Genomic DNA, 27,494 nt, shown 5'->3' on the forward strand with positions numbered 1-27,494 from the left:
CTTGACTCTTTGTGACCCCATTTGGGATTTTCTTGGCAAAGATACTGGAGTGGTTTGCCGTTTCTTTCCCCAGCTCATTTTACAGATGAGGAAACTGAGATGAACAAGGTTAAGTTACTTGTCCAGGGTCACACAGCTAGTAAGCATCTAACGCCAGGTTTGTGCTCAAGAAGATGAGTCTTTCTGGCTCCAGGTCCAACACTCTTTGCCCCGCACCACCTAGATGCCTTATTCGGAAGTCCTATCAGAAGAAATTTTGAGGCTGCTGGAGGCAGCTTATGTTGGCTTTACAGTCATTTGTGATAACCATTTTCTCCTCACTTAAGATGTTCTACCTTTTTTAGAGGTAGTCCCCAGTGGTTGTATACTTAGCTTCCCTGAATGAGACATGTGTATTTTTTTTTTAACTTTTTATTTTATTTTTAATTAATTTATTTGTTTTCAGTTTTCAACAATCACTTCCATAAGTCTTACATTTTCTCCTTCTCCCTCCCCTTTCCCTCCCCAAGACAGAATGCAGTCTTCTATGGGTTCTATAAATACATTCTTATTAAGCACATTTTCACTTTAGTCATGTTGCACAGAAGAATTAAACTGAATGGGAGAAACCATGAGAAAAACCAAACTAAAAGAAAACATAACACAAGAGAAAAAGGTCTGCTTCATTCTGTGTTCTGATTCCATAGTTCTTTCTCTGGGACATGTGTAACTCTAGAGAGAGAAGTTCCACTTGAAATTGGAAACCAGATTGCAAGGGATTGAGGAATGAGGAAGAGGAGAGAAAGTGGAGGAACCAAGTATACAATGCTGTTTGGAAGTATGAGGAAAGGAGACATAGGGCATTAGATAATGATTTTTTTTTTGTCTTCATCAATATATGAGTAAAGAAAAACTAATTTAAAACAAACACTTCAACTCTGCCCTTCACTTCAATTGTGCCTGACACATAATGAATAAACCTTCCTTCATTCTGGACCATTTTCTCTCATACTTGTATCTGTTTGCTCTCACTGCAATCTGGTTTCGCCTAATGATGACCTGGCCATCCTCTCTGCACTGGCTTTACCTTTTCTTTTACCCTTTGCCACAGTGGCCTTGGATGGGAGTTGGAATGTTTCTTATTCCTTACTGTCACATTTCCAAGCTCTCCCTTTACCTCCATCACTCAGAAACCTTTCATCCTTTGAATTTCTTACTATTAACATTTTTCATCCTTTACAGAATATAGTATCTGTCCATCAGCTTTTAGATTATTCTTCCTCACTTTTCAAAGAATTCAGTACCTAAGTCACCATCTACCTCTCTTTCCCAGTTCTTGATCAAGGACCTTCTGAATCCTTTGATCCTGTTGAGTACCTTGTCCTCCTGAATGCTCCCTCTTCTTTGGGTTTTCATGACATTATCCTTCTCCAATCTGATTACCCCTCCTCATTCCCTTATGTTGGCTTATCATCCATATCATGCCCCTGAATGTAAATATTCCTCAATGCTTATTCTGGGGCCCTCTTTTCTTCTTTCTGCCCTCTCAGTTGGTAATCTCATCAGCTCCTGTGGGTTTAATGATCATTTGTATGTAAAGGATCCACAGATTGATATATCTAGGACTGATCTCTCCCCTGAAATTCAGTTCATTACAATCTATGCTCCACAAAGCTCATGAAGGAATTTTCCTTAAATGCATATCTATTCAAATCAGTCACTACCCAGTAAACTTCAGTGGCTCTTTATTAACTCTAACTTAAAATACGGACTCCTTAGTTTGACTTTTGGAACCCTTCACAAGCTGGCCCCACCCATATAAAATAAATAAATAAATAAAAATGAATCTGTGGGAGAGGGGAGATTCTTTCTTTCTTTCTTTTTTATCTGAATCTCTATTATAAGCATAGTGCTCACTATATAGTAGCTTATTAATGTATTTTAATAAATTTGCGTGTTGATGATTGACAAATATTATTGACTGATAGACTCTTTTTTTCCTGATACTGAACTAAAATCTTTCTCCCTGTAGCTTTCTTTCAGGCATGAGAGATCATTTAAAAAAAAAACAACTATGCTAAATAAATCCAATCACTTTCCTATATGAGAGCATCTGAAATATTTGAGGACAACTATCATATTGTTTACCCCTCCACTTCCACCACCACCTAAAAAAATGTTCACTTGCTGTTCCTGTCTTTGTCTATTCTACCTCTTTGCCTTTATATCTAAGATCCAAGTGCTTGGGTAGCACGCTGGGGTGTTATTTTTAAGTTAGTTTAAATAAATTGATTTTAAATTCTTTTGAAAGACTTTAGTAAATCTATAGAAAGAGTATTATTTTCCCTGACATTCCCAAAGTATTAGTATTCAAAGCTAGAGAATATGTTTATATGTGCTCATTAATCAGAGCAAGTGGTTTTGTGAAAGTCAGATAGGAATAATACCTTATATTTGTATGGATCTGTTCACTAACTTTTTTTTTACATGCATTATTTAATTTTGGTAATGCAACTTCAATGCATTTGGAAAACACTTCAGTATAGGTTAGAGCTTAAGTATATTTTTTATCACATGTCCTTCATGTATTTGATTGCAATTCAGCCTATGATATTAGGCTCAATTTCTTTTTTAGAGCCAGAATATTTTGAATAGCTCTTTTGAATGTGGTGAGGGAGGAAAATATTGAACTCTTGTGATGCTCACTTGTAAGTAGGGAATTAATCTCCGCCTTTTGTAAATTCATGAAGGACATTGGGTAGAGGAAGATAACTTTCAGACCTAGAAATCTACCTCTTGTATCTTTTCTTAGCTCCAGTACCATAAACCCATTCCTTTCCTGTCATTGTTGAGGACACCACTACCTTTCTGTTCATGGAAGTTCACAACTTTAGCATTGTCTGTGAAAGCTTATTCTCACTCACACCAAGTATCCATTTAGTTGACAAATTTCATTGTTTCTGTATTCACAACATCCCTCAAAAATGTTCCCTTCTTTCCATTTACAGGTCTGTTACACCACTTTAGGCCCTAATCACCTGTTGCTTGGATGATTTCTATATTAACCTAATTGCCTCAAATCTTTCCCCCTTTCCAATGTACCTTATGCTCAGCTGCTTCCTGAAGCACACATTTAACCTTTTCTTCTTCCTATTTAATCAACTCTAGGGGTTCCCTATCACCTCTAGGATGAAAAGTGAGTTCCTCTGCCATTTGAAGTACTTTATGTCATTTTAGGCTCAACCTAGTCTCCTTCTATCTTTCCAGTTTTATCACACATTATTCCCCATTTGCACTGTAATGTCCAGTCACAACTGGATTTTTCTTTCTTCCTTGCACAGAGCTAAAATCATATTAGGATTTTAAAATCCTAAAATCAGGATTTTAAATCTCAAAGTGAGAAGTTTGTAGTTTATGCTACAAAGGTGATAGGGAGTCATTTAATCTTCTTGAGCTGTCAAATGACATTAAGAAACCAATGTTATAAGAATATCATTTTGGCAACTATGCTTAAGTACTTTGTCAACCTTATTTGTCATCATTATTATTATCTAGGCTCAATATTATATCAATTTAAATGATAGTTACTGCAGGCTAATTTTACTTGTCTTTTTATCAGTCGTGTCTATAAAACTACACTTGATAATTGGAGAATTTTTCAAGGTTTTAAAAGATTGCTTTAAAAATTGGTTCTTATTTCCTGCTCATCAGCAAATAGTTATTATTTCCCTTTTGTCAGACACCATTTTAAGTAATGACAATACAAAGAAAAGCAAAAAACATGCTATGTCCTTTAAAGGAGCTCGTATTCTACTGGGAGAGAGAGTCATCCCTGTCTGGCAAATGTTATTGAATCATTTTTCAGTCTTGTTTCACTCTTTGTGCCATTTGGGGTTTTCTTGGTAAAGATCCTGGAGTGGTTTGCCCTTTCTTTCTCCAGCTCACGTTGCAGACAAGGAACTGCAGCCAACAGGGTTAAGTGATTTGTCCAGGGTCACATAGCTAGCGTCTGAGGCTGGGTTTGAACTCACAAAGAGAAGTCTTCTTGACTCCAGGCATTGTACTCTATCTACTGCACCACGTAGCTGCCTCTTGCATTTAATAAAATGATTTAAAAATACATTTAATAAAATACTTGATTGATTAATTCTTGTATGACTGTATGCTGATCTGCTAAAGTCAAGTGTTAAATAAGGCGAGACTAAGACAAGAACCCCCCCCCCCCAACCCCCCCCCGCCAACCACACACATATCTATGTTTCTATCCCTTGCATGATTATTTTCCTTTGAGAATTTGGGAACATTGGGAAAATAGCATATATTTTAGAGGGGGAAATTGGGGCTTATTATACACAAATACTACTAGTAGAATTCCTTAAATATACTAAGGCTGTAACAGTTGCAAAGTATTTATTGTATTAGGTAAGTTTATTTACTAACACCCATGAATTAATATGTGATTTTTGAGTACTAATTAATTTTGATCATAATGATATAGACTATGTAGATTCATATATAACTAAAGCATTATTGCCATAACTACACATTCTGCAATGTAAATATTTATGACAAATCCATCTCTCTCTCTTTCTCTCTCTTTTTCTGTCTCTCTCTCTCTTTCTCTCTCTCTCTCTCTCTCTCTCTAGCTTGTACATGCAGTGGTCATGCAAATATTTGTCATATGCATACAGGAAAATGTTTCTGCACGACTAAAGGAATAAAAGGAGATCAGTGCCAGTTGTAAGTATAAATGACATATGTTGGGAAATTTTGTTGACTCATTTCTTTTTTGCTAGAGAAAATTACTTTAACTTTTTAAGAACCTTATTTTGCTCTTTAGCAAAATTATCTTCTCTTAGCCATAAATTTTTGTTAAAGGCAGCCTCATGGAGAATCAACTTTCTGGTTATCTAGGTTTGTAATATTGGAGTTTTCTTTGACTCTTACCCATCCTTCATCCTTAGTATCCACCAAGTTATCAGATCATGTGATATGCACATCATTCACATCTATGCTCCTCATTCACATAGCCACCACCCTGATTATTAGCTCTCATCTGGATTATTGCACAGCTTCCCAATTGGAACTTATCTTCAGTCCTTTACACTCTCAAACTTTTTTTCACATAGCTGCCAAAAGAACTCTTCCTAAAGCATAAACCTTAGGAAAGTATATTTTATTCCTAATTGTCATTGTTTTGAGTTAAATTTTTAATATAATTTTTGTTTATCCACAAAAAGATTAAATAATTTCTATACAAATAAAAATACATAAATACATAAATACATAAACTAAAAAGCAATACATGCTGTCAGAACTTTTTAGGGCACAGTTGTAGCTGTGTCATTTGATACAACAATCCTGGGAGGTAGGTGCTATCATAATGTATTTTACAGTTGAGGAAACTGAAACAAACAGAGCTAAAGTGACTTGCCCAGGGTCACACAGATAGGCAGTGTTTTGAACTTAGGTCTTTTTGACTCCAGGCCCATCACTTTGAACAATGTGGCACCACCCATGGCTTTACTATGTTATCCCCCTGCTCTAGAGCTTTCAGTGGCTCCTTAATGAATCTAAGGTAAAAGTTCGCTGTTTGAATCCCTAAACAATGTGATTTCCAACTACCTTTTCCAACTTCATTGCATATTACTTCCCATCACGAATAGAATTTTAAAATGTGTTTTTTGTCAGTCTTGAAATTCCGACTGTGGCCTCTGTGCCATTGCTTTGGTTGTGCCTATGGAGGAGTGCATACCCTAAGGGGCATGAGTTCATTTGGTCACTGGCTTTTCCTTGCCCTATGAGTTCCTTGGCCCTGCATATTCCCTGTGTGTGCCTCCCTCTGCTGATATCCTTTTTCATGAGGGATTGTGCCTTTTTTTGTTATTTGACAGGGTTGGAGGTGGATAGGAATTTTCCTTGCTATTCATTATGCTATGCTATTTAATGAAATATCTTTTGCTTTGGGGAAAAAGAAATTAAATGGGCTGGATCAGTCTTCTGTGCTGGGATCCCACTTTCTGTCCCAGTAACTTTCTAAAGTGCCAGTCCCTGGTTACATATGTGAACTGTTTCTGCCATTAGAACATAAACTCTTTCAATGAAGGAATTGTGTTTTCTTTTACATTTGTGTCCTCCATGCTTAACAGAATGCTTAACACATATCAAGTATTTGATAAATACTTATTTATTTATTTAATCAGTCAGGTAATGAAGTTTAATTGAAGATTTTCTCTTTCGCAGTCATTTTTAGAATTCTTTCCTACCTGCAGGAATAATTTATTTGCATATTAGCTCCTTGAAGGCAGTTTTTTGTTTTGTTTTGTTGTATTTTCCTTTCATATTCCTGGTGTTTACCATAGTATCTTCCATATACATAACAGGCATGTAATAAAAGCTTGTTGGGCTCCACTGAAAATTAAATTATGTAAAGTGCTTTGCAATCCTTAAAATACTGTATAAGTGTGAGAAAAATATTATTTTTTCTTCTTAATTTTCTTCTGTACATTTATATCATGGTAGTAGTTGAAATATAAAATAACTGTTCCTTCCCATGAGACTTCTAAAAACATTGTTCAGTCATTCTAAACTTTCTACTTAGTCTTTTGTTAATTTGAAATTACTTTTGATCAGAGTTTCTTAACCTGGGGGTCATATCACTGTGGATAAATTTCAGGGGAGCTATAAACTTGGATGGAAAAAATGGATTTTTATTTTCACTAACTTCTAACTTTGCCCAACTGTCTGTGTTTTAGTATTTTTTTACCTTAATATCAGTTGGAGCAACTTGGGTTTTTTTTCTATTTCCTTCAGTTAAATGTAAAGATTTTATTCCTAATTATCATTGCTTTGAGTTAAATTTTTAGTATCATTTTTGTTTATCTACGAGTAGATTAAATAATTTCTATACAAATAAAAATATGTGATAATAAATTAAAAAGCAATAAATATTGTCAAAACTTTTTAGGGCACAGTTGCAGCTATCTTTAGAAAACTATTTAAGCCAGTATCTCAAATGTTTTCATGGTATTTTCGATCAATGAACTACATAGTTGTATATGAGTTGTTAACTATAGGGAGCATAATTTTAGTTTTCAGAAAATAGCTTGGTTCATAGATTTAGAACTGCTGAGGTTCTCAGTGGTCTACTACATTTTACAGTTGAGGAAACTGAAGCCCATGATTTCATAGGAAAGAGGTAATAGAGCTAGGATTTGAAGCCAACTCATCTAACTCCATATCCAGCACAAGACTAATCTTTAACATTTAACATTAATTTGAGAGGATTCTGGGAAGATGGCAGAGTAGGATAGAAAATCTCAGACTTTCCAGATTCTGCTCACAAATGAATAAAATGGTGCATCAGGGCAAACATAGAGCAGTAAAATTAAATAAGATTAGATTAAAATTAGAAAATTAAATAAGATTAGTGGTCCTCTTGGTACAATTAGTGATTTGAAGAAAAATCTTAGGAGGAGGTTTGGTCTCTGTGAAGTGTAAGCACTTCCAGGATAGTTCTTAAACAACAAGTGGCAAGCCTTGGGATTAGCTGGGTTGAGAGGCAGCTTCCTCCCCAGGCACAGTAATTTTTATCCCTTGGACAGTGAGGGGAGTTGGGCATCTGAGCCTGTCCACTGACAAGGAGCACTAGCCCCAGATTGACTGGGGAGATATAGCCCTGGGTGAAAAGGAACAAGCACACATCTGGTGAGTACAGAAGCAGTGGGGCAGGGATGCAGCTGGGTGTGGGCACTTATTGGAGGCTAAGGGTCTTGGTTTCAGTTTCTAGCCAGAAGGGAGAGCTGAAGGATCTGAGATCCGAGGAACCATCCCCCGTACCGTAGGACTAGAGATGATTGCAAAAAAATGTGCTGCTAAAAAGAAAAAATGAGCAGACCGAGGAGAAAGAATTCAACTACATAAAGTTACTATGGGAATAAAAAAGGCCAGGGTTCATCTTCAGTGGAGGATACTGAAGCAAAAAACCCTCTTCTACACTAAATGTAAAATGGTCACATGCCCAAAAAGAATTCATAGAAGAACTTGAAAAAGACTTTATGAATTAAATGAGAGAGATTGAAGAAAAACTAGAAAAAAAAGAACAATTCAGTAACAACCAGAAGATTATGAAAAGACAGTCAACCAACTAGAAAAGGAGACCCAGAATATTAAGAAGGAAAACAATTCTTTGAAAATCAGAATTGGGCAAGGGGAAGCCACCAAAGCCATAAGAAACCAAGAGATAATAAGACAAAATATAAAGAATGAAAAAAATAGAAGAGAATGTGAAACATCTCATCAAAAAAACAACTGCTCTGGAGAACAGATGAAGAAGAGAAGACATAAGAATAATTGGACTACCTGAAAGCTATGATAAAAAAAGAATCTCGATATAAAAGTATAAGAAATTATTAAAGAAAATTTTCCTGAAGCACTAGAACAAGAGGGGAAAGTAGAAATAAAAAAAAAAATCCAACAATCACCACCTGAAAGAGATTTGAAAAAAAAAATCCAGAGGAATATCATGGCCAAATTCTGAAACCCCCAGCTCAAGGATAAAATATTACAAGCAACAAGAAAAAAAAATTAAATATGGTGGTGTCACAATTAGAATCATGCCAGACCTAGCAGTGGTGACACTAAAAGACCACAGGTCTTGGAACACTATATATCAAAGAGCAAAGAACTGGGATTCCAGCTGAAAACATCATACCCAACAAAACTAAGCATAATCCTGAATGGAAAAAGAAAATAGACATTTAATAAATTGTCAGACTTTTAGGATTTTGTTTTTTTTTAATTGAACTTAATAGAAGATTTGACATACAAGAGACAAGAGAAATATAAGGTACACACCAAAGATTAATTACAAGGGACTCAATAAGGACTGATTGTATACCTTTTATGTAAGTGAAATGTAAACTGTATGTCTAAGATTTTTATTAGTAATGCGGTACTTAGCAAAACAGGTTGGGGTAGACCTGAGTTTGATATGATTTTTAAAAAGTAAAATCATTTAGGAACAGCTCAAAAGAGTAATGATACAAATGAAGTATTAGAGGATGAACTGACGCAGAGGAATTAGATGGGGGATTAGACTGTTCTAGAAACCTACTTTCATTGGGAATGGATTCAAGAGGGAGCAATACATATCAATCTAGAAGAGTATAAAAGTTTTCTAAATTCAGAAAAAAATGAAATGCAAAGTGGATAGGAAAGGGGAGAGCAAAAAGGAGGAATTTTTAGTGGGGAAAGTGAGGCAATAGGTTACAGGGGATATAGAAGGGCATTTAGACTAATGGGAATGGGAGGATAAGGGAGGGATTCTTGGGGGGGGTAGGTTAAATGATAGGAGGGCAAGGTAGAGAGTAGAAGTAAAGTTAGAGGAATCAGGAGGGATAGGAAATAAGAGATATGGACAAACATAAAATAGAGATCATGAATAGGATTTGTTAGGGGAAAATGAGTGAGGGTGGTAATCATTATCTCAGACAAAGTTAAGGGTAAAGCAGATTTAATCAGAAGAGAAAATAGGGAAACTATGTATTAACCATATTTAGCCAAGTGGTTTTGGACTATTTAAAACAACTAGACAGTCCATAAGGAGGAATTTTGCAAAAGTGTAGGAAATGATGAATTGGTAGACTTGGAAAAATATGGAAAGACTTGGACTTATGGAGTAGGAGGTTATCCACCTCAGAGAAACTGAGGGCAAAGAAGCATGGTATAGTCTTCCATAGATGCATATGAATGTATATGTCTATATATGAGTATAATTGATATCTAAGTATACATATGTGTAAATACATATGTGTATATACAAGTACATATATGTATGTATGTATAGGTTTCTATATGTATACTTGTGTGTATATATTCATGTATGTATATGTGTGTATATGTACACACATACACTTAATTATGTCCTTCCAAAGTGGGGAAAGGGACAGAAGAACAAAATAAAGAGTGCACAGCAAAGAACAAAAGAAAACTTACAAGGAAGCAAAGAAAAGATGGAAACCTCTCAACGTAATGCATAGTAGTTCTTCTGTAGGTTTTCATGAAATGGGAAGTTACTGCTGTATATTTTGAATTCTCTCATGTTCTGCTGTGCACATGGAAATGCTTTTTTCCCCTTATTTTGTATTATTTTAGTTTCAGTATTTGTTTCTCTTCTTTTATTTTGTTTTTAAGTTTAAAACATTTAACATTAATTGTCTGTATTTCTCAGCAATCATTTGATGAATAAGAATTGACAGAGAAAATGAAAAGGACTAGAACTATTTATGTGAACTGTACTTTTTGTGATTTAAAAAAAATCTTTTTTGGAGATACTTGTGAACACTAGACTTCCATGATGATTTTCTAAGTTTATAAATACAGATTTATGAGAATTAGTGAAAGAAGGATTTAAAAACCATGATATTTTTATTTTAAGTGAAACATTGGTTCTTGATTGTGCTTTGGTAGTGAAAGATGATAAATGACACATTTTTGCTTTAATGCTTATTTGTGATTGTTTACAACAGAAAAAAAACCCAATGTAATATATTAAGCTTTTAAATGAAAGCATTCCTCCCCTATTTCCCCCCTTCTTGTGTTTTGTTGCTTTTGCACATGTGAAGGAAAAAAGAATGATGTCATAGTTCTTACTACAATTCTTTTATTATAATATGAATATTTTATCAGAGAAATGCTATGGTACAGAGATGTTATGAAATAGTGTCATTCATAAGACAATGTGTTTGAGAGTGTATATGACTTCTGTCCTTTCTCCTCAATGGAAAAATAGTTAGGTTTATCACTTGAGTCTGACTTTAAAAAAACTTTATTAATTCCTGTCTTATAACTTGTATCCAATATGTTACCTTCACAATTATACTGTATATTTATTATTTGAGGACCAGTATAGCTTAGCCAAATATGAAGAGACTTAACACTAGCTGGACCATAGGATCAGGAATTTTTTCAGCCATGGTAAGTCTCTAAGAGCATCCAGTTGTAAAGAGCTTATGGTTTGGGTTGGTGGAGGAAGCACCTGACAAAATTTCACACATTGACAAAATTTCAGGTGCGTATATTAAGATGTTATCTGTAATTAAGATGTTGATTTTAAAAAATTAAACTCTTTATAATGCATAAATAATAGTGCTTTCATACTTTCTTTTTTCAAGTTTAATAGTATTTTACTTTTTTTCAGTTACAAGTCAAGAAAATTTTTAGCCTTCATTTTTACAAGATTTTTAGTTCTAAATTTTCTCCTTCCTTTGCTTCCCTCCCCTCTTCTAAAAATGTTAGGCAGTTCATTATAGTCTATACATGTACCATCATGTAAAAAATATTTCCACATTAATAACAGTTGTGAAAGAAGAAACAGATTAAAAAAAAACATGAGAAAGAAAGTGGAAAAAATATGCTTCTATCTGAATTCAGAGTCCATTAGTTCTTTATCTGAATATGAATAACATTTTCCTTCGTGAGTCCTTTGTATACTTTCCTAATTTCTAAAGGGTTTTGGGTTGAATTAGAAGTAATTACATAGATTTGTGTTAGTTTTTATTTGACATAGCTAAAAGCTTAGAAACTGATTAATAGGTTAAATCTAGTATTAATAGATGAAATCTGGAGTCTGGGTCAGGGATACCCTAGGCCATGTCCTGCTTCTGCCACGCATTGACTTTTGGACCGTTGGTAAGTCACTCAACTTCTTAGTGCCCTTTCCAACTTTCTGAGACTCCAAATTGCAGAGTAGGTACGAATTTTCTTTGATAAAGCTTCTCTTACTGGAGCCCCCATGCACTGATGCAATCATAGGTCTGATTGTAAAAAAGAAACATGTGTAAACTATAGACGTTCTTGCAAATGACAGAACAGTGGGAGAGATGCATAATTTCCAAGAATAGGGCAGTGATGGTTCTACTTTGCTCTGATCAGATCAGATCATAATCGATGTACCATTTTTAGTTCTAAGCAGTTTAAACAGGACATTGATAAGTCAGAGTGTGGCCTAGGAATGACATCTAGATTGATGAAATGCATCTACTTCATGGGATAACAAGATTAATTAAACGCGTTGGAGATGTTTAGTTTGGAGAGGAGAATACTTAGGGGTGACTAAGATTTATTATGTGGAAGAAAGATTAGGCTGGTTCTGTTTGATCCCATATAGCAGAATAAGGAGCAGTAGGTAGAAGTTACAAAGTAGAAAATTTAGATTTGATGTAAAAGAAAGACTTACCAACAAGTAGAGCCATCCCATTGTATAATAAGCTACTTCTGTAGTCAAGGCTCCTTCATTGGAGGTCTTCCTTTTAAAGTTGGGTAAATACGATTTTATAAAGTGTTCTTGTTCATGTATAGGATAAACTCTGATTGCTCAATCACAAATATCAACAGTCTCAAATAAGCAGATGATAGTACGCTGATGGCAGAAAGTGAAGAAGAATTAAGAACCCTCTTGTGGGTGAAAGAGGATAATATAGAAACTGGCTTGAAGTTTAACATTAAAAAAACAACAACTTAAGATCGTGGCAACTCGTTTCATCATTTCCTGGCAAATAGAGTGAGAAGAAGTGGAAGCAGTGTCAGGTTTTGTATTCTTGGTTTCAGAGATCACCGGCAGATGGCTACAGCAGCCGTAAAATTAAAAGATGCTTACTCTTTGGAAGGAAAGCTGTGGCAAATCTGGACAGCATTCTAAAAAGCAGAGACATCACCTTACCAACAAAGGCCCTTATAATCAAAGCTATGGCAATGTATGGCAATGAGAATTAGAGAATAAGGAAAGCTGAATGCCTCAGAATTGGTGCTTCAGATTGTGGTGTAGAAAACTTTTGAGAGTCCTTTGGACAGCAATGAGAGCTTGAAATTAATTCAGGTATTCACTGGAAGGTCCAAAGATGGGACTCATTGAAAAACACTGATGTTGGGAAAAATTGAAGGGATAATGAAAAGGAGAAGGCAGAGGATGAGATGGATAGATGGTGTCATGGAAACAACAAACATGAACCTGGACAGACTTTGAGAGATAGTAGAGAATAGAAGGGCCTGGTGTGCTACAATCCATTGAGTCATGAAGAGTGAGACATTTCTGAACAACTGAAAAACAGTAATTGTTTGAAATCCAAAGTAACAAACAACCATTAAGTGTCTTGCATGGAACAACAATAAAAACCCTCAACATTTAGATGAGACCTAGGTTCTGTTCTCAACTTTGCCATCTCTGTGATACTTTGATAGGCATTGCGGTATAGTGGATAGAGCTTTAGACATGGAATCAAGAAGGCCCTAGATTTGGCTTATACTTCAGAGAGTACTTTCTATCTGTGTGGCTTTAGATAAGCCATTATCTTGCTTGGTATGCTGGACAGAAGGTTGAACTCAGAGTCAGAAAACCCATTTCCAAGTCTTGCCTCTGACACTACTGGTTGTCACCCTAGAGCAATCATTTATCCCTTCAGTACCTATAACGGGTGGATCTGATTCAGGCTAGTCCCCTGTCATTTTAGGTTTTGTGTTGGAAAGAAATGAGCAAGAAATGAGCAGTTAAAAAATAGTTTACTTAGCCATGGAATGTAGAGGGTATCCACCAAAGCACTTAGCTTGAGTAGACTCAGTCTTTCCCATCCCACTCACTACCATCTTATCGAAAGGTATGAGATTACTTCATGGGCACAAGGTTACTCAGGTGTTCTTGGGATACCCATCATGTCAGAAATATCTATGCTCGATATTGTTGAGCCTTTTCCCATAGAAGACCAGAAAGTAAATCAGTATCATCAGAAGGCACTAGATAATCGCATCATGGGAGATGAAGCTTGGGTTTTACCCCAGTGCATCAATCAAGTCCACAGGTCTCCTTGGGATGGGGAGAGGGGTACAGAACAGGGAGAATGAACCTACGCTGCTAGTGATTTTAACACAGTACCCTAGGTTGCCCTGTAAGACACAAAGCTATTGAAGTCACTTACTTATTCTGCAGTGAAAAGGGCATCTCCTTAACATTTGCTTACATTAATGAAATGCCAGGTTAACACAGAATAGAGGTTACTTAACCTCACTTGGACTCAATTTCTATGTTTATGAAGAGGGTGAATTAGAGGCTCTCTAATGTACCTTCTAGATCTTTAGTACTGAAGTATGAAAATAGAGTATTTTAAGTATCTTAATTTGGTTTTAACTTTAAGCAAAAGTCATAAAAAACAGTTTATTCAATAGTGTGCCTAACCAAATTTTAGAAATGCTACACTTATATTATTTGTCCCATTTTGAAAAATTAAGTACTCCCTTCAGTATGTGTCTGTACTTATACAAAGTAGATAAAAGTGTTTCAATGAAGTAGAAGGACCTCTGGAAAAAAAATGCTTCAGAGCCAGCCTACACAACAAACAGGGCCCTTGTGTCCTCCCAAAGGACTTCAGACACTTGTGAAAAATGTACATGATGTCAAAAGAAGTAAAGATGTAATGAGTGCTTTGACAATGCCCCACTTAACCCACCTTCCACTTGTCACTATTGTGTCCATTATATAATTTGGGGTGAGAGGTTGCCACTGCACTCTCTCCTGTTTGTCACGTGACCTGGAGCAACCAACCATTGCTTGTTTCTAGTCTGGGAGGTGCTAGAGTCACATCTCTGCCCTGATCTTTGCTGGCGTTAAACAGGGACAAAGTGAGTGTATACACACCAACGCAGGTGACACCTGCTATGCTATGAGAAGTAACAACACGATGGCTTCTTCCTCTCCCTTTCTGCATGACCACCCTCCAAGTTATGAGTATCTGGCACTTTCTCCAAGGTCAAACACTCATTTCAGTATTTCTTTGCATGTGACCATAGTGTGCTGTTGCTTTGGGCATTTTTGGGGTTCTAACATTAAAGTTTTGGGGGTAACTTTGTAAAATGGGTGTTAAAAATAAAGGGAAGATTGAATCAGAATATAGACTATTTAATCCAAAGTGGACACATAGATATTTGTTTACTTCCATAAGAGACAAAATGTTGTGCCTTGTTGGCCGAGAATAGTCATTCCAAAGGAATACGATCTTCGTTGCCATTTCGATTCACAACACCCTGACTTAAGCAAATTGGACACCAGTGAAAAACAAATTAAGGCATCTACGTTGTTGAAAAGTCTCAACAGGGAACAACATTTTTTCAAGAAAGTAAATGCAGAAAATAAGGCAGCTGCTAATTTTAGTTTTCAGATTTCTAAAGACATTGATTTCAAACATGATCCCAGAGTACAATGAGTGTAATACAACCCATTAACTAAACGTAAACAGTAAGAAAACCTGAAAAATGTGTTCAAAATTGTACTGCTTAGCAAAATAATTTTTAAACTTTAATGTGATTTCATGATAAAAATCTTAAGTGTAATTAATTGATACTAATTGAAATTTCCCTGTTTAATATGGTTTATTTGCAAAATACTTTAATCATTAATTATACCTTTACTTGGAAAGTGAGCTTCTAAAAACCTGTCTGTGACTGGAAGAAGTTTAACCTATTTTAATTTTGACCCCTACACACTTCCAAGTTGTGCAGGTCTGCTTTTAGAGGCTATTATCATTCTAATTCATAAATGTCTGTATGGAATTTTATACCCTATTCAATTATATGTTGCTTTTTGACCCTCTCTCTGTAACTTATCAACAAGAAAACTATGGAACCTTTGAGCTTGTACAACCTTCTATGCTATGTCACTTATCATCTTCAGCCACTAGAGGGAACTAAAGATTGATTTTTATTAGTAATTTCCTGTTCCAAAAGACAACGGTTAACATTCAGAAAGGGTTGTAAGCCAGATTCCTCTTATTTGATACTTTTGAGGGTTACATTACTTCTGTCTTCGTATTTTTGAGGTACTTGTACTACTTGTGGTAACCACAAAGTACCACCTTAAAATAGCAAATGCTCTGGTGGGATTGATTGTGAATTACCCTAATTAATGAAGAGCAAAAGTCAGCAACTCTCAACTTTTTTTAACTTAAAGACCACCCTTTGATTACAAAGCTACAATTTGATATTGTGTCCATTCAAAAGGCTTAAGAGACATAGTTTCTGGGTTGTTTAATAATTTTATTAATAAGGTCAGCAAGTAATTAATAAAAAGATGGTCATTTGGCCCTTCTTTTATCTGGCAGCTGGTTCACAGTCTCTCTATCCTTCTGAAGAGCAGATGTTCAATGAAGGGATAATGTTACCCTTGGACAGAGAAATTATCTGTATACTAAGATTATAATGGAAGAAGTGCCACTTTTAGACCATTAAGGCTTTTACTTTGGTGTATTAGTTAACAAAACTGAATTCATTGTGAATAAAGAAGATGTATTAATAAAATCTTTATGTTTATGATTTTTATTCATTAAGGCAAAATTGAGCTAAAATAAAAAAAAACCTTGGCAAACAAAATTAATATTTAATGACTGTAATATTTGAGAAAAGTTCATTTAAAAATGCCTCCCAGGTTCTATGGCTTTTGATTGTGTGTCCTCTGGTATCATTATGACATGGCCTGAGCATCTTCTTGGGACACACTTTTGGGCCTTGAGATTCCTTTTGAAATGAGAAGGATAATGGCATTAGAGTGAGAATTCTGCCTTTCTCTCAAGCCAAGGAAAGCCTTGAGGCATACTTAGCATCTTGTTTATGACTCAGATGAAACTTCTCCACCATTTTTAATTTAACAGGCATTGATTAAACTCCTATGATGTGTAGGGCTATGTGCGAGGCATTGAGAGAACGATGAGAAATATAATACATACAGTCTAATGGATGGGGTAGGGAGGAGGACAAACATGGAAATAACTGGGGTACAAGAAAAAATAGGCATAAGGACAAAAGAAAGATTTACACGAAATGTAATAATGTATTTGAGGAAGAAGAAATCAGTTTTACCTCCCTGAGTGACAGGTTAAGGAATATCAGAGAAAGCATCAGGGAGAATATTCGATCTGAAGTCAAGTTTGAAGGGAAAGGGAGACATTAATGGATTGAGACTGTGGGAGAAGAGTCCATTCCAAGCATTGAGCAAAGACTCAGAGAGAGGAGAGGGCTGGGAAAGAACGAGAACGAGAGGTCATCTTAGTTTGGTTGTAATATAGAATATGTGATTTTAAGTCTACTCAATTCAATTAAAATATATTTGATAAGAACTCTCCATATATTATAGAAATAATTACTGTCCACAAATGTCATGCTTTATAGAGTACTTCATACATATTATTTCATTTGATTTTCCCAATAACCCTGGGAAGTAGGTGCTGTTAATATTTTCATTTTACAGATGAGAAAACTGACGCAAAGAAAGGGTAAGTGACTTGCCTAGAATAACACAGCTACATTAAAAATACAAAAAAAAAAGAAAATAGTTCTACTCTCAGGAGCCTTCTATTCTCTTGGAAGTGTAGGGGGCAGAGAGTAAATAAATAAGCCAATAAAGCAATAATTTGGAGTCCCAAGGAGTGATAACTGTAGACAGTAAGAAAAAGCTGGACTGGTAAGCTAGGTCTAGGGGGCAGAAGGCTTAAATCTCAGGAGCTTGAATTTCCGCTTTATTTGGTTGGAACAGGGAAAGGTGTCTCAGGAAAGGAGATACCTGCTAAAACAGTGTATAAGGAAGAAAGCTCAGTCAGGGACATGGAGGGTGGTTAGAGAAGGGACAAGTTGAAGGTAGGAAGACCCACTGGGAGACTAGCAGAACAGTATAAACTAAGGAATTGCACAGGGAGCAGAGGGGGAAGGGTCCCATAGGAGCGACAGAAATGACAAGCTTTGGCATTTTACTTGAGGAGCAGAGAAGGAAGAGTCAGCAGTGAATCCAAGGTTATATCTTATGTGGGGGTGCAGAATGGTGATACTGTGAACAGAAATAGAGAAGGGAGTAGAGAGCAGGGGAGATAAGCAGTTCAGTTGTTTTTTTTTCATAAAATGGAGTTTAAAGTGCCCATGAGATATGCAGATTGAGATATCCTGCAGGTAGCTGAAAAGATGTGACTGCAGATATAAGAAGAATATGGGCGGGGTTAGAGTTAGATGCAGTTTGGGGAGTCATTTGTAGATGACTGAAGCTATGAGAATTACATATCTGCCAGTGAAGAGTGCGAAGAGAACAGACGACAAAGGACAGATAATTGAGCCCCACCAGCATTTAAGGAATAAAAGCAAGATCAGTTTTGAATAATAGGGTCTGAGGGAGGACAAAAGGAGGGAGAATCAGGTGACTACAGAGTTAGAGAGTTTAGAGGTTGAAGGAACGTTAGAGGGATACTGCTTTTTCTGAAGGTGAGAAAGTGGAAGATTAAAGGGGTGAGCTGACTGTACTCAGTTTCTCACCTGATAGGAAATAGAAGAGCCACAATTTTAAGCAGGGCTCTCCCAGTCCAAATCCAGTGGTTTTCTACCATACTACATTGCAACAGTAATTTACCAGAATAATAATCTTGTTATGTTATGTATTACTTTAGGATTTATGAAGTAGTTTCCACATAGTAGGTCTCTAGTAAAGGGAGGACAGACATTATTATTCCTATTTTATAAATGAAGAAACTGAGGATTAGTGAGGAAAAGTGATTTGCTCATGGCCCCAGAAAATTAAAGTTAAGATTCAAACCCAGGTCTCCTAACTTTGCATTTCCTGCTTCCCCACTGCACCAGGTACCCTCTCCCAAGTGATAAGAGGACTTGGAAATCCAAGGGGATCGTCCACTGTATCTGATGCTAGAGAACACTCAAGGCGGGTAAGGGCAGGAAAAATAAAAAAATAGCTATTGGATTTAGCTGTCATGGCATCAGTCCGTAAACATTTATTAATCACCTCCTATGTATGAGGCACTTTGGAAGGAGCAGGTTCCGTAAAGTGGGACAGAATTCAGAGAAATAGGCTAGTGGTAAGCAGGGAGTGAAAATCCCTGCAATGTCATTTATGTGTGTTGAGAATGACCATCTCCAGAGATCCTGCTAAGACTTTCTGGTCTGGTTGTTAAGATTTATAATATGATATATGACAAAGGAAAAATCTTTACAAAAACCTTAAAAAATAGATTGTAGAGCCACATAATTGAAAAACAGCATATTTTCATATATTTTATAACATTATTAAATGAATACATTTTTTTTAAATGACAGGCTTATATCATAGCAGAATATCAATTGGTATTCATACAATTTTCACCTTACAGGATATTAAACCCTTAAGCATTGTCTGATCTTTTAAGAACTTGTCACTCTCTCTCTCTCTCTCTCTCTCCCTCCCTCTCTCCCTCTCTCCCCCTCTCTCTGTTTGTATAGTTGCTGAGTCAGCTTTCACAGCAGTTCTTTATCATTCATGAATTCAGTTGGTTTTAACTTATTTTTTCATGTTGCATTTCACTTGTTTCATGCAATCTAAATCACTGAATTGGATTAATGATCTTGCCTCTTTGCCTCAACACTTCATAGTAAAATGAAACATTTCATGTTGTTCAAAAAACCTTCCAAATTATACATTTTAACCGACAAAAGAAAGTCAAGGATGTAAACCCAAAGAGAAAACAGTCATGAGAAAGGAAGCCCTAAAATGTTTAATTTTCTATCAAGGAAGAAAGATAAATCATAAGGTTCAGTTCATTTTAGTAAATGTTTTTAAGCCCTAGGATAAGCTGTGTAAGGGCATAGATTCAAATTTTAGATGATAGAAATATGAAAAATATCCTGTCTTTTAGTCCTGTGATTTCATTAATATGAGTGCTTCTTCCACCATGGCGGTTCTTACTCAATCAATGCCTTTTTCCCACATAACACTTTGTCCATATATTTCTTTAAGTCTTCCATAAAGAATCTACCTTGGTGGTCTGTTGGCCTTCCTCAGATGTATGAAAGAGATAACATACGCAATACAAAATAAAGCACAATAAGTACCTAAAAGAAAGGCAGACAAAGTGTTATGTGAGGTCCTTGGTGATGGGGGAATTATGCCATTAGGGCAGCTAGGAGTGGATAGATCTAGGCCTGGAGTCAAGGAAAATGTGACTTCAAATCTGACCACAGACTACTAGCTGTGTGATCCTGGGGGAGTCACTTAGCCTATGTTTGCCTCAGTTTCTGATAATAACACCTATCTCTCAAAGTTGCTGTGAAGTTTAAATGAGATAATATTTGTAAAGTGCTTAGCATAGTGCCTGGCTCTTAGAAGATCCATTTAAAATCTTATTTCTTCTACACTCCCACCCACCCCCATCCCCATTCCTTTTTACTGACTGTGAGGATAGGAAATGTTTGCTGGATAGTTAGTGAACATTTATTGTCTTGGAGATGATATTTGAGTTGGGTTTTGGACAATAGATAGGAATTCATTTGGTAGAAGGGAAAGGAGGAAGTTATCTCAGGAACAAGGAAGACTGAAAAAAGTTGGCAGGAAAGTATGGAACATGTGCAGGGGATAATGAATAATCCCCTTTGGCTGTATCATAGAGATTGAAGGAAGTGATATAAAATCAAACTGGCAAGATAGGGAGAGTAACAAATTGTGGAGGCCATTGAGGACCTGGAAAGGAATTTGAACAGGACTCCATAGACAATAATGAGCTTATCTAGATAATCGAAAAGCTTATGGAGCACAGGTTTGCTATTGTCTCTGTATTCCTAGCACAGTGGAGATACATGATAGCATACATATAGCAGTGTCACATGCATAATATAGGTGCTTAATAAGTGCTTACTTATTTGTGTTGTAGTTGCAAATTTAGCTTGTGCTTTTGTAAAGGTAAATAATAATAATAATGATAAACAGGACAAAATAAAGCTTCCAAGCATGTGTTCCTCCTTGTAGTTTCATTATTTTTTGTTTCCAATCCCCATTGTGTTAATCATTTGGAAGGTAGTGGTTAATTACATTCACAAACAGTGAACTGAATGTAAAATTGTGACTTATGGGTGCAAACAGGAACTAAGATTTAAAAATAATAATCCTAAAAATGCACTTACACATTAAGGTGAAAAATAATCCCTATAAGATTCCTGCAAAGCTTCACAATTTCTAACATAATCCCCCAAAAGAACGCTTTTTGAAAAGAGTATTTCCCCAAAGTATTTATGTATCGAAAAGCTGAATAAGAGAAGAAGAAAAAGTACTTAAAATATTAGTTTAAGGAAGAAACTGACATCGGTAGTAATCATAGCCCATACATTAATGACAGCATACATTCTTTTTTGCCTTCTGCCCTCATACCAGGATAGTGTCACAATCAAATTTACTAGTTATTGCTTGTCTTGATCAGTAATTTCTCTCAATCTTTCAAATTAACTAATTATTAACATATATATGTGAGAGGTAGTGTGGTAAAACGGATAAAGCACTGCTCTCAAAGTTAAGAAGACCTGGGCTTATGTCTGCCCTTCTGCCTCACTTTGGCAATGTGAATCTGAGCAAATTACTTAACTTCTCAGTGCCTCCAATAGATTCTCTAGAGTGGAGACAATTTTAATCTACATTAGAAGAGATGGTAACTCCTTGGGAGCTCCTTACACTTAAGAAATTTACAGATTGGAATGGGGATAAAATGGCAGAGCAGAGGCGGTAACCCATCCAAAATCTACTGACATTCCTCTCCAAACAACTTTGAGTAGATTAAGTAACAAAAGAGCAATATGAGATATTTCCATAGTAGTCATTTTGTGCAAGAAAACACAAATAGAAAAGAAAGGAAGAAAGGGAAAGAAAAGAAGGAAGGAAGAAAATGAAAAATGTGCTTTGGTCTGCATTCAGATGACCTCAGTTGTTTCTCAGGAGGCAGACAGCATGTTTCATCCTCAGTCCTTTGGGATTTTCTTGGATCCCTGTATTGCTATGAAGAGCTAAGGCATTCACAGTTGTTCTTGGTACACTCTTGCTGCTACTGTGTACAATGTGCTCCTGATTCTGCTTGCTTTACTTTGTATCAGTTTGTATAAGTCTTCAAGTTTTTGAATAGACCTAACGAGAAGAGATAATCAGGGAAACTATATTTTACTAAAAGTTACCCTAGACAATAAAGTAATATCAGTACTAAACATTTACACATCAGATTGCAGAACTTCCAATTTTTTATTTTAAAAAGTACTTTTTCCCCCCAATTACTTGTAAATACAAATTTTAACATTCATTTTTTATGAAATTTTGAGTTCCAAATTCTTTCTCTCTTACCTCCCTTCTCTTTAAGACACTATGCAATTTGATGTAGGTTATATATGTGTAATCATGCAAAACATTTCCATATTAGTTACATCAAGAAAGAAAAAAAGAACAAAAGGAAAAAAATGAAAAAATAGTGAAAGTGAAAATAGTATACTTGAATCTGTGTTCAGACTTCATCAGTTCTTTCTCTGAATGAAATCCAGAGTCCATCCTAAGTCTTTTGGACTTGTCTTAGATCACTGTATTTATTGAGAAGAGTTAGATCAATCAGAGTCGATCGTCACATGCAGTGGCTGTTGTTATGGACCATATTCTCCTGGTTCTGCTCACTTCATTTTGCAGTAGTTCATGTAAATCCAGATTTTTCTGAAATCCTCATGCTTGTCGTTTCTTATTGCACAACAGTATTCCATTACCTTCATATCCACAGCTTTTTGGACATTCCTAATTTGATGAGCATCTCCTCAATTTCCAATTATTTGCCACCACAAAAAAAAAGAGCTGCTATAAATATTTTTGTACATGTAGGTCCTTTTCCATATTTTATGATCTCAATGCACCAAAATTAGAAGAAAAGCAGAAAGTTGAGGGGGAAATTTATAGCAAGTTTTTTTTTTGTGATTAAAGGTTTCATTTCTCAAATATATAGGAAACTGAGTCAAATTTATAAAGATAACAGCCATTTCCCAATTGATATATGGATATTAATATACAGTTTTTAGAAGAAATCAAAACTATAATTCAGATGAAAAAATGCTATAAATATTTATTTATTAAAGAAGTACAAATTAAAATAATTCTGAGGTACTGTCTTACACCTATCAGCTTGGTTAATTTGACTGGAAAGGAAAATGAAAAATGCTGGAAGGAATGTGGAAAAATAGGGACACTAATCCACTGTTGGTAGAGTTGTGAACTGATCCAGCCATTCTGGAGAACAATTTAGAACTATGCTCAAAGGACTATAAAATTGTATATACCATTTGACCCAGCAATAGCCCAACTAGGTCTGTACCCCAAGAGATCCAAAGGAAGAAGTACAAAAATATTTATAGTAGGTCTTTTAGTGATGGCAAAGAATTGGAAATTGAGAGGATGTTCATCATTTGAGGAATTTCTGAACAAATTGTGGCACATGATTGTAATGGAATACTATTGTGCTGTAAGAAATGACAAACAGGATGGTTTCAGAAAAACCCTGGAACACTTATATGAACTAATAAAGAACAAAGTGAGCAGAACCAGCACATTATCATATACAGTATCAGCAATATTGTAATTGTACTCTGATCAATACAGTTTCCTGAAACAATTCTGAAAGACTCATGATGAAAAATTCTATCCACCTTCAGACAACTAATGAATTCTGAGTGCAAATTAAAGTATACATTTTCACTTTGCTTTATTCTTTTACTTTTTTTTTTTTTGCAATATGGCTAATATGGACATATATTTTGCATTATTTCACATGTATAATTTATATTGTATTGCTTGCCTTCTTATTGTTTGGGGGAAGCATTGGAGTGAGGGAGAGATTTTGGAACCCAAAATGTAAAAAAAAAAAAGGAATTGATTTAAAAATAAATCTAAGGTTGTTTGAAAAAAATCACAGATGCAGTCAAAAACAAAATAAAAAATATACTGCATGAAATCATGCTGTCTTCCCCCCCCCTCCTCTCTCTCTCTCTTTTTCTCTTTCTCTCTCAGCAATTTATATAAATACACGTTTATGAAACCATTCTTCTACTGCTTTTATAACATGAAAAATAATAAATTCATTAGGTATTACACAGTGTTACGCTTTATGCATGATCTTAGCACAATACTGGACACAGCAGGTGTTTAATAGATGCTTAAAATTGATGCAGTGATTTATTTTTGACTTTTTATCGATTTGTTTGCAAAAAATGTTATCCATTCATAAATATTCCAGAGAAAACTACTTGCTGGATAAATTAGCAAAAAAAAAAAAATAATAATGCACTGAGGATATTTAATCCAGTGTATTTTTCTGGAGTAATGAAGTTTAGTCTTAAAGCTAGAGAGCTAGTATCTTATCATGTTCCTAAGGGCTATCCATCCTGTTTGATTATGAAATATGTGATATTTCTTGTTCACTTTGGTTGAGAATTAGGAGTTGTAGATGAAGAAGGAGAAGAGGAAATTATCTGGGGCATGAATTCGAGACAAAGTGCTAAAAATCTTGAGAAGTGGAGATTTGTTAATGTTATTTGAAAGTCCCTTTCAGGTTATTAATATAATACACTTTACATAGAAGTTTTGATGTAGCATTTTATTTTAAAATTAATTAGGATTTTTTAATCTATCAAATGATAGAATCTGTGGTTTGTTAGTTTATAAATCTGTTACTTAATTTTGTATTTTTTTTTAATTCATTCACACCTCCACAAAGCTTTACTCCTGTGGCTCAGTGTGACTTGGAGGTAACCCTGGATTCTTTTCTTTTGTTATTATGTACTTAAAGTTGTAGACTGATGCCATCAGTTAGCAACTAAAAGATTATTAGTAACTTTAGAGAGGAATTTCAAGTGAATGATGAGGTCAGAAGGCAGAGTGTGAGAGGTTGAGAATGCAGCCTTGGGAGACAAATTGGAAGGGACAAGTAAACATATATGGCATTTTCTTTCACTTTGTATGTAAAAGGGGAGAAAGAGCCTGTAGGTATGTTTGGTAAAATATTTAAAGATGGCAGATACTTCAATAAGTATAGAGAGAGTAGAAAAGAAGTCAGTAGATAGGAGAGATTCAAAATGATTAATGGAAATGATCACTTCTTCTAGGGGTCTTACAATAAGTTCTGATTGGTTCTATCTCCTCTCCAATGTATCCTCTATGTATTGTCTAAATTGATAATCCTAAATAAATAGCACAGGTCCAACTAAACCATTTCCCTGAATAGGAGGCTTTAGAGGCTCCTGATTTACTGTATGGTATTCTAATTTGAAATCTAAAGACACAGAATCACAAGATTTTAAAGTTCCAAGGGACCTCACTGATCATCTACTCTAACCCATATAGGTAAAGGTAACCTCACTATAATATAACCAGCAAGTATTCAAGTCCTTGACAGTGTCTCAAATGAATCTTTTTTGGATTGATTTACATTATTCCCCTCGTACAACTTGTATTCCAGTCACACTGGCCTAGTTAATGCTCCATGGATGAAACATTCCCTCCTTCTCCTCTGTGACTTTTCATAAACTGTCCACAGTTTTTAGAATGTTTTCTGCCCTCATCTCTACCTCCTGGAATCTTTAGTGCTTTTCCTAGTTTGGTCCAGTGATGTATCCTATAAGAGGACTTTTCTGATTTTTTTTACATTTAAAAATTTTTTACATGCCCCCCCCCCTTAATTCCTAGAAATTGCTTCCTATTTATTTATATCTTTTACACTTATTTATCTGACTGAAATGGATCATTTGTATAGCCACAAATGCCCCATCCAGTATCTACTCTGTATAAGTTTTGTATTTATTTATAGGTTGTGTTTACTTACATTCAGGGGTTTGCTGGTAATTGTTTAACAACCAGATCTTGAGGTGGAAAGGAGCAGTATGCACAATACATGTTAAAATGTAATGCATATTATTAGCATTTCCTCTATTTTCTTAAGTCTAGATAATCAGGAAAAATATTGAGAACACACTGTAGAAGGTCTTGAATGATAAGGAATTTTAACTTATCTTTTTGCCAATGGGCAATTCAGGGCAGCTAGTGGCACAGTGGATAGAATGGATAGAATCCTGTGCCTAGAGTCATCTTCCTGAATTCAAATCTAGCATCTAATTATTATTATTATTAACAACAATAACACAATATTATTATTATTATAGCTAACATTTATGTAGTATATCCCTGCATATAATTGAATATAGACTATATACAACGTAGATACCAAATAATTTGCATGGTGAAGTATTGATAGCTGGGGACTATCAGGAAAGATCTCATATCTTTTAAGGAAACAAGGGACTTTAAGAAGTTGAGGTGAGGAGGGAGTAGGGGATGTCCCCAGGCTGTGCAAAGTCCAGAGAAACAGGAGTAATATATAATATGCCTGGATCTGTAGTCCACAGCCAGATAATGAAAGAATTTAAATAAAAAACAACAGAGTTAATATTTATTCTGCAGTCAATAGTAAGTTTTTAGATATTTTTGAGCAGGCTTGTGACACAGTCACACCAGTGTTTGGTAAGTACCGGTTTGACAGTTGTGTGGAAGATAGAGTGGAAGAGGAGATTTCAGTTAAGGAGACCATATGAGAGCCTGAACTAGGGTAGGGGAAGATTGAGTGGACAGGTGACAAATGCAAAAAAAATGCTGTAGAGATAGGATCCCCAACACTTAGCAACTGGCTATTAAGGCTAAAAGAGAAAAACAAACTAGACATCGCCCCAAGGTTGCAAACTTCTATAAAAGGAACTATGATGTTAGTTAGTTTTTTTAGTTGTGTCCAACTCTTCATGATGCCATTGAAGTGGTTTGCCATTTTCTTCTCCAGTTCATTTTATGGATGAGGAATCTGAGAAAAACAGGGTTAAATGATGTGCCCATGGTCACACAACTGTTAAGTGTCTAAGGTCATTTGAACTCAGGAAGATGAGTCTCCTTGACTCTAGGCCAAGGCCTCTATCCATTGTGCTACCTAGTTGCCCCCCTGGAACTATGGTGATGTTTTCAATAGAAATAGGAAAGTGACAGAGAGAGCTAGCTGTTGGACAATATTGGGAGGAACATAATGGGCTATGTTTTGGACATGTGACATTTAAGACATCTAGAAGGCATTAAATTTCCTAATATATATAAAAAATGAGATTAGGTGATTAGGATGATCATTTCCTATACTAAAACTATGTGATTGTGTGAAAGTGGTCTATTAAGAACATTAATTTGGGGGCTGCTTGCTGGATGAATTATAAGGGGAAAAGATTAGAAGAAGGGAGATCAATTAATAGAGTATTCCAATGATCATGGTATTCAATGATAATGGCCTGAATTTATGTGATGGCACCATAAACAAAGATTAAAATGATAAGAAAAATGAATGCTAAGTTGTTGTTTGCCAATATACTTTTAAATTACTTTGGAAAAAAGTATTGTTTAGCCAAAGACTGAATAATGTTCCAAAATTTTAAATCGTATTCATTTCTTATATTCAAGTATTCAAGCATTCATATTCAAGTCTCCTAGAGACTACTTTGAGTTTCCTAGAGTTTCTATTCTTTTGTAAAATAGTTTTATTTACTTATTTTAGAATTAAACATTCATTTCCACAAAATCTTGAGTTTCAATTTTTCTTCCCATCTCTCCCCTCCCCTTGCATTCTGATTACCCCTTCGCT

At 35.4% G+C, this 27,494-nt stretch overlaps 1 protein-coding gene across 5 annotated transcripts in view; it reads left to right on the forward strand.

The window, feature by feature from the left end:
• ATRNL1 (attractin like 1) overlaps positions 1-27,494 on the forward strand; it is a 1,361,117-nt gene that overhangs the window by 367,309 nt on the left and 966,314 nt on the right. For all 5 annotated transcript variants that reach the window (XM_072623397.1, XM_072623377.1, XM_072623406.1 and 2 more), the window contains one exon: positions 4,626-4,719. In XM_072623397.1, coding sequence (XP_072479498.1) covers positions 4,626-4,719 — 94 coding nt within the window. The remainder of the gene's footprint in view (positions 1-4,625; positions 4,720-27,494) is intronic.

This window comes from Notamacropus eugenii, chromosome 1 (genome assembly GCF_028372415.1).
Source record: "Notamacropus eugenii isolate mMacEug1 chromosome 1, mMacEug1.pri_v2, whole genome shotgun sequence".
NCBI lineage: Eukaryota > Metazoa > Chordata > Mammalia > Diprotodontia > Macropodidae > Notamacropus > Notamacropus eugenii.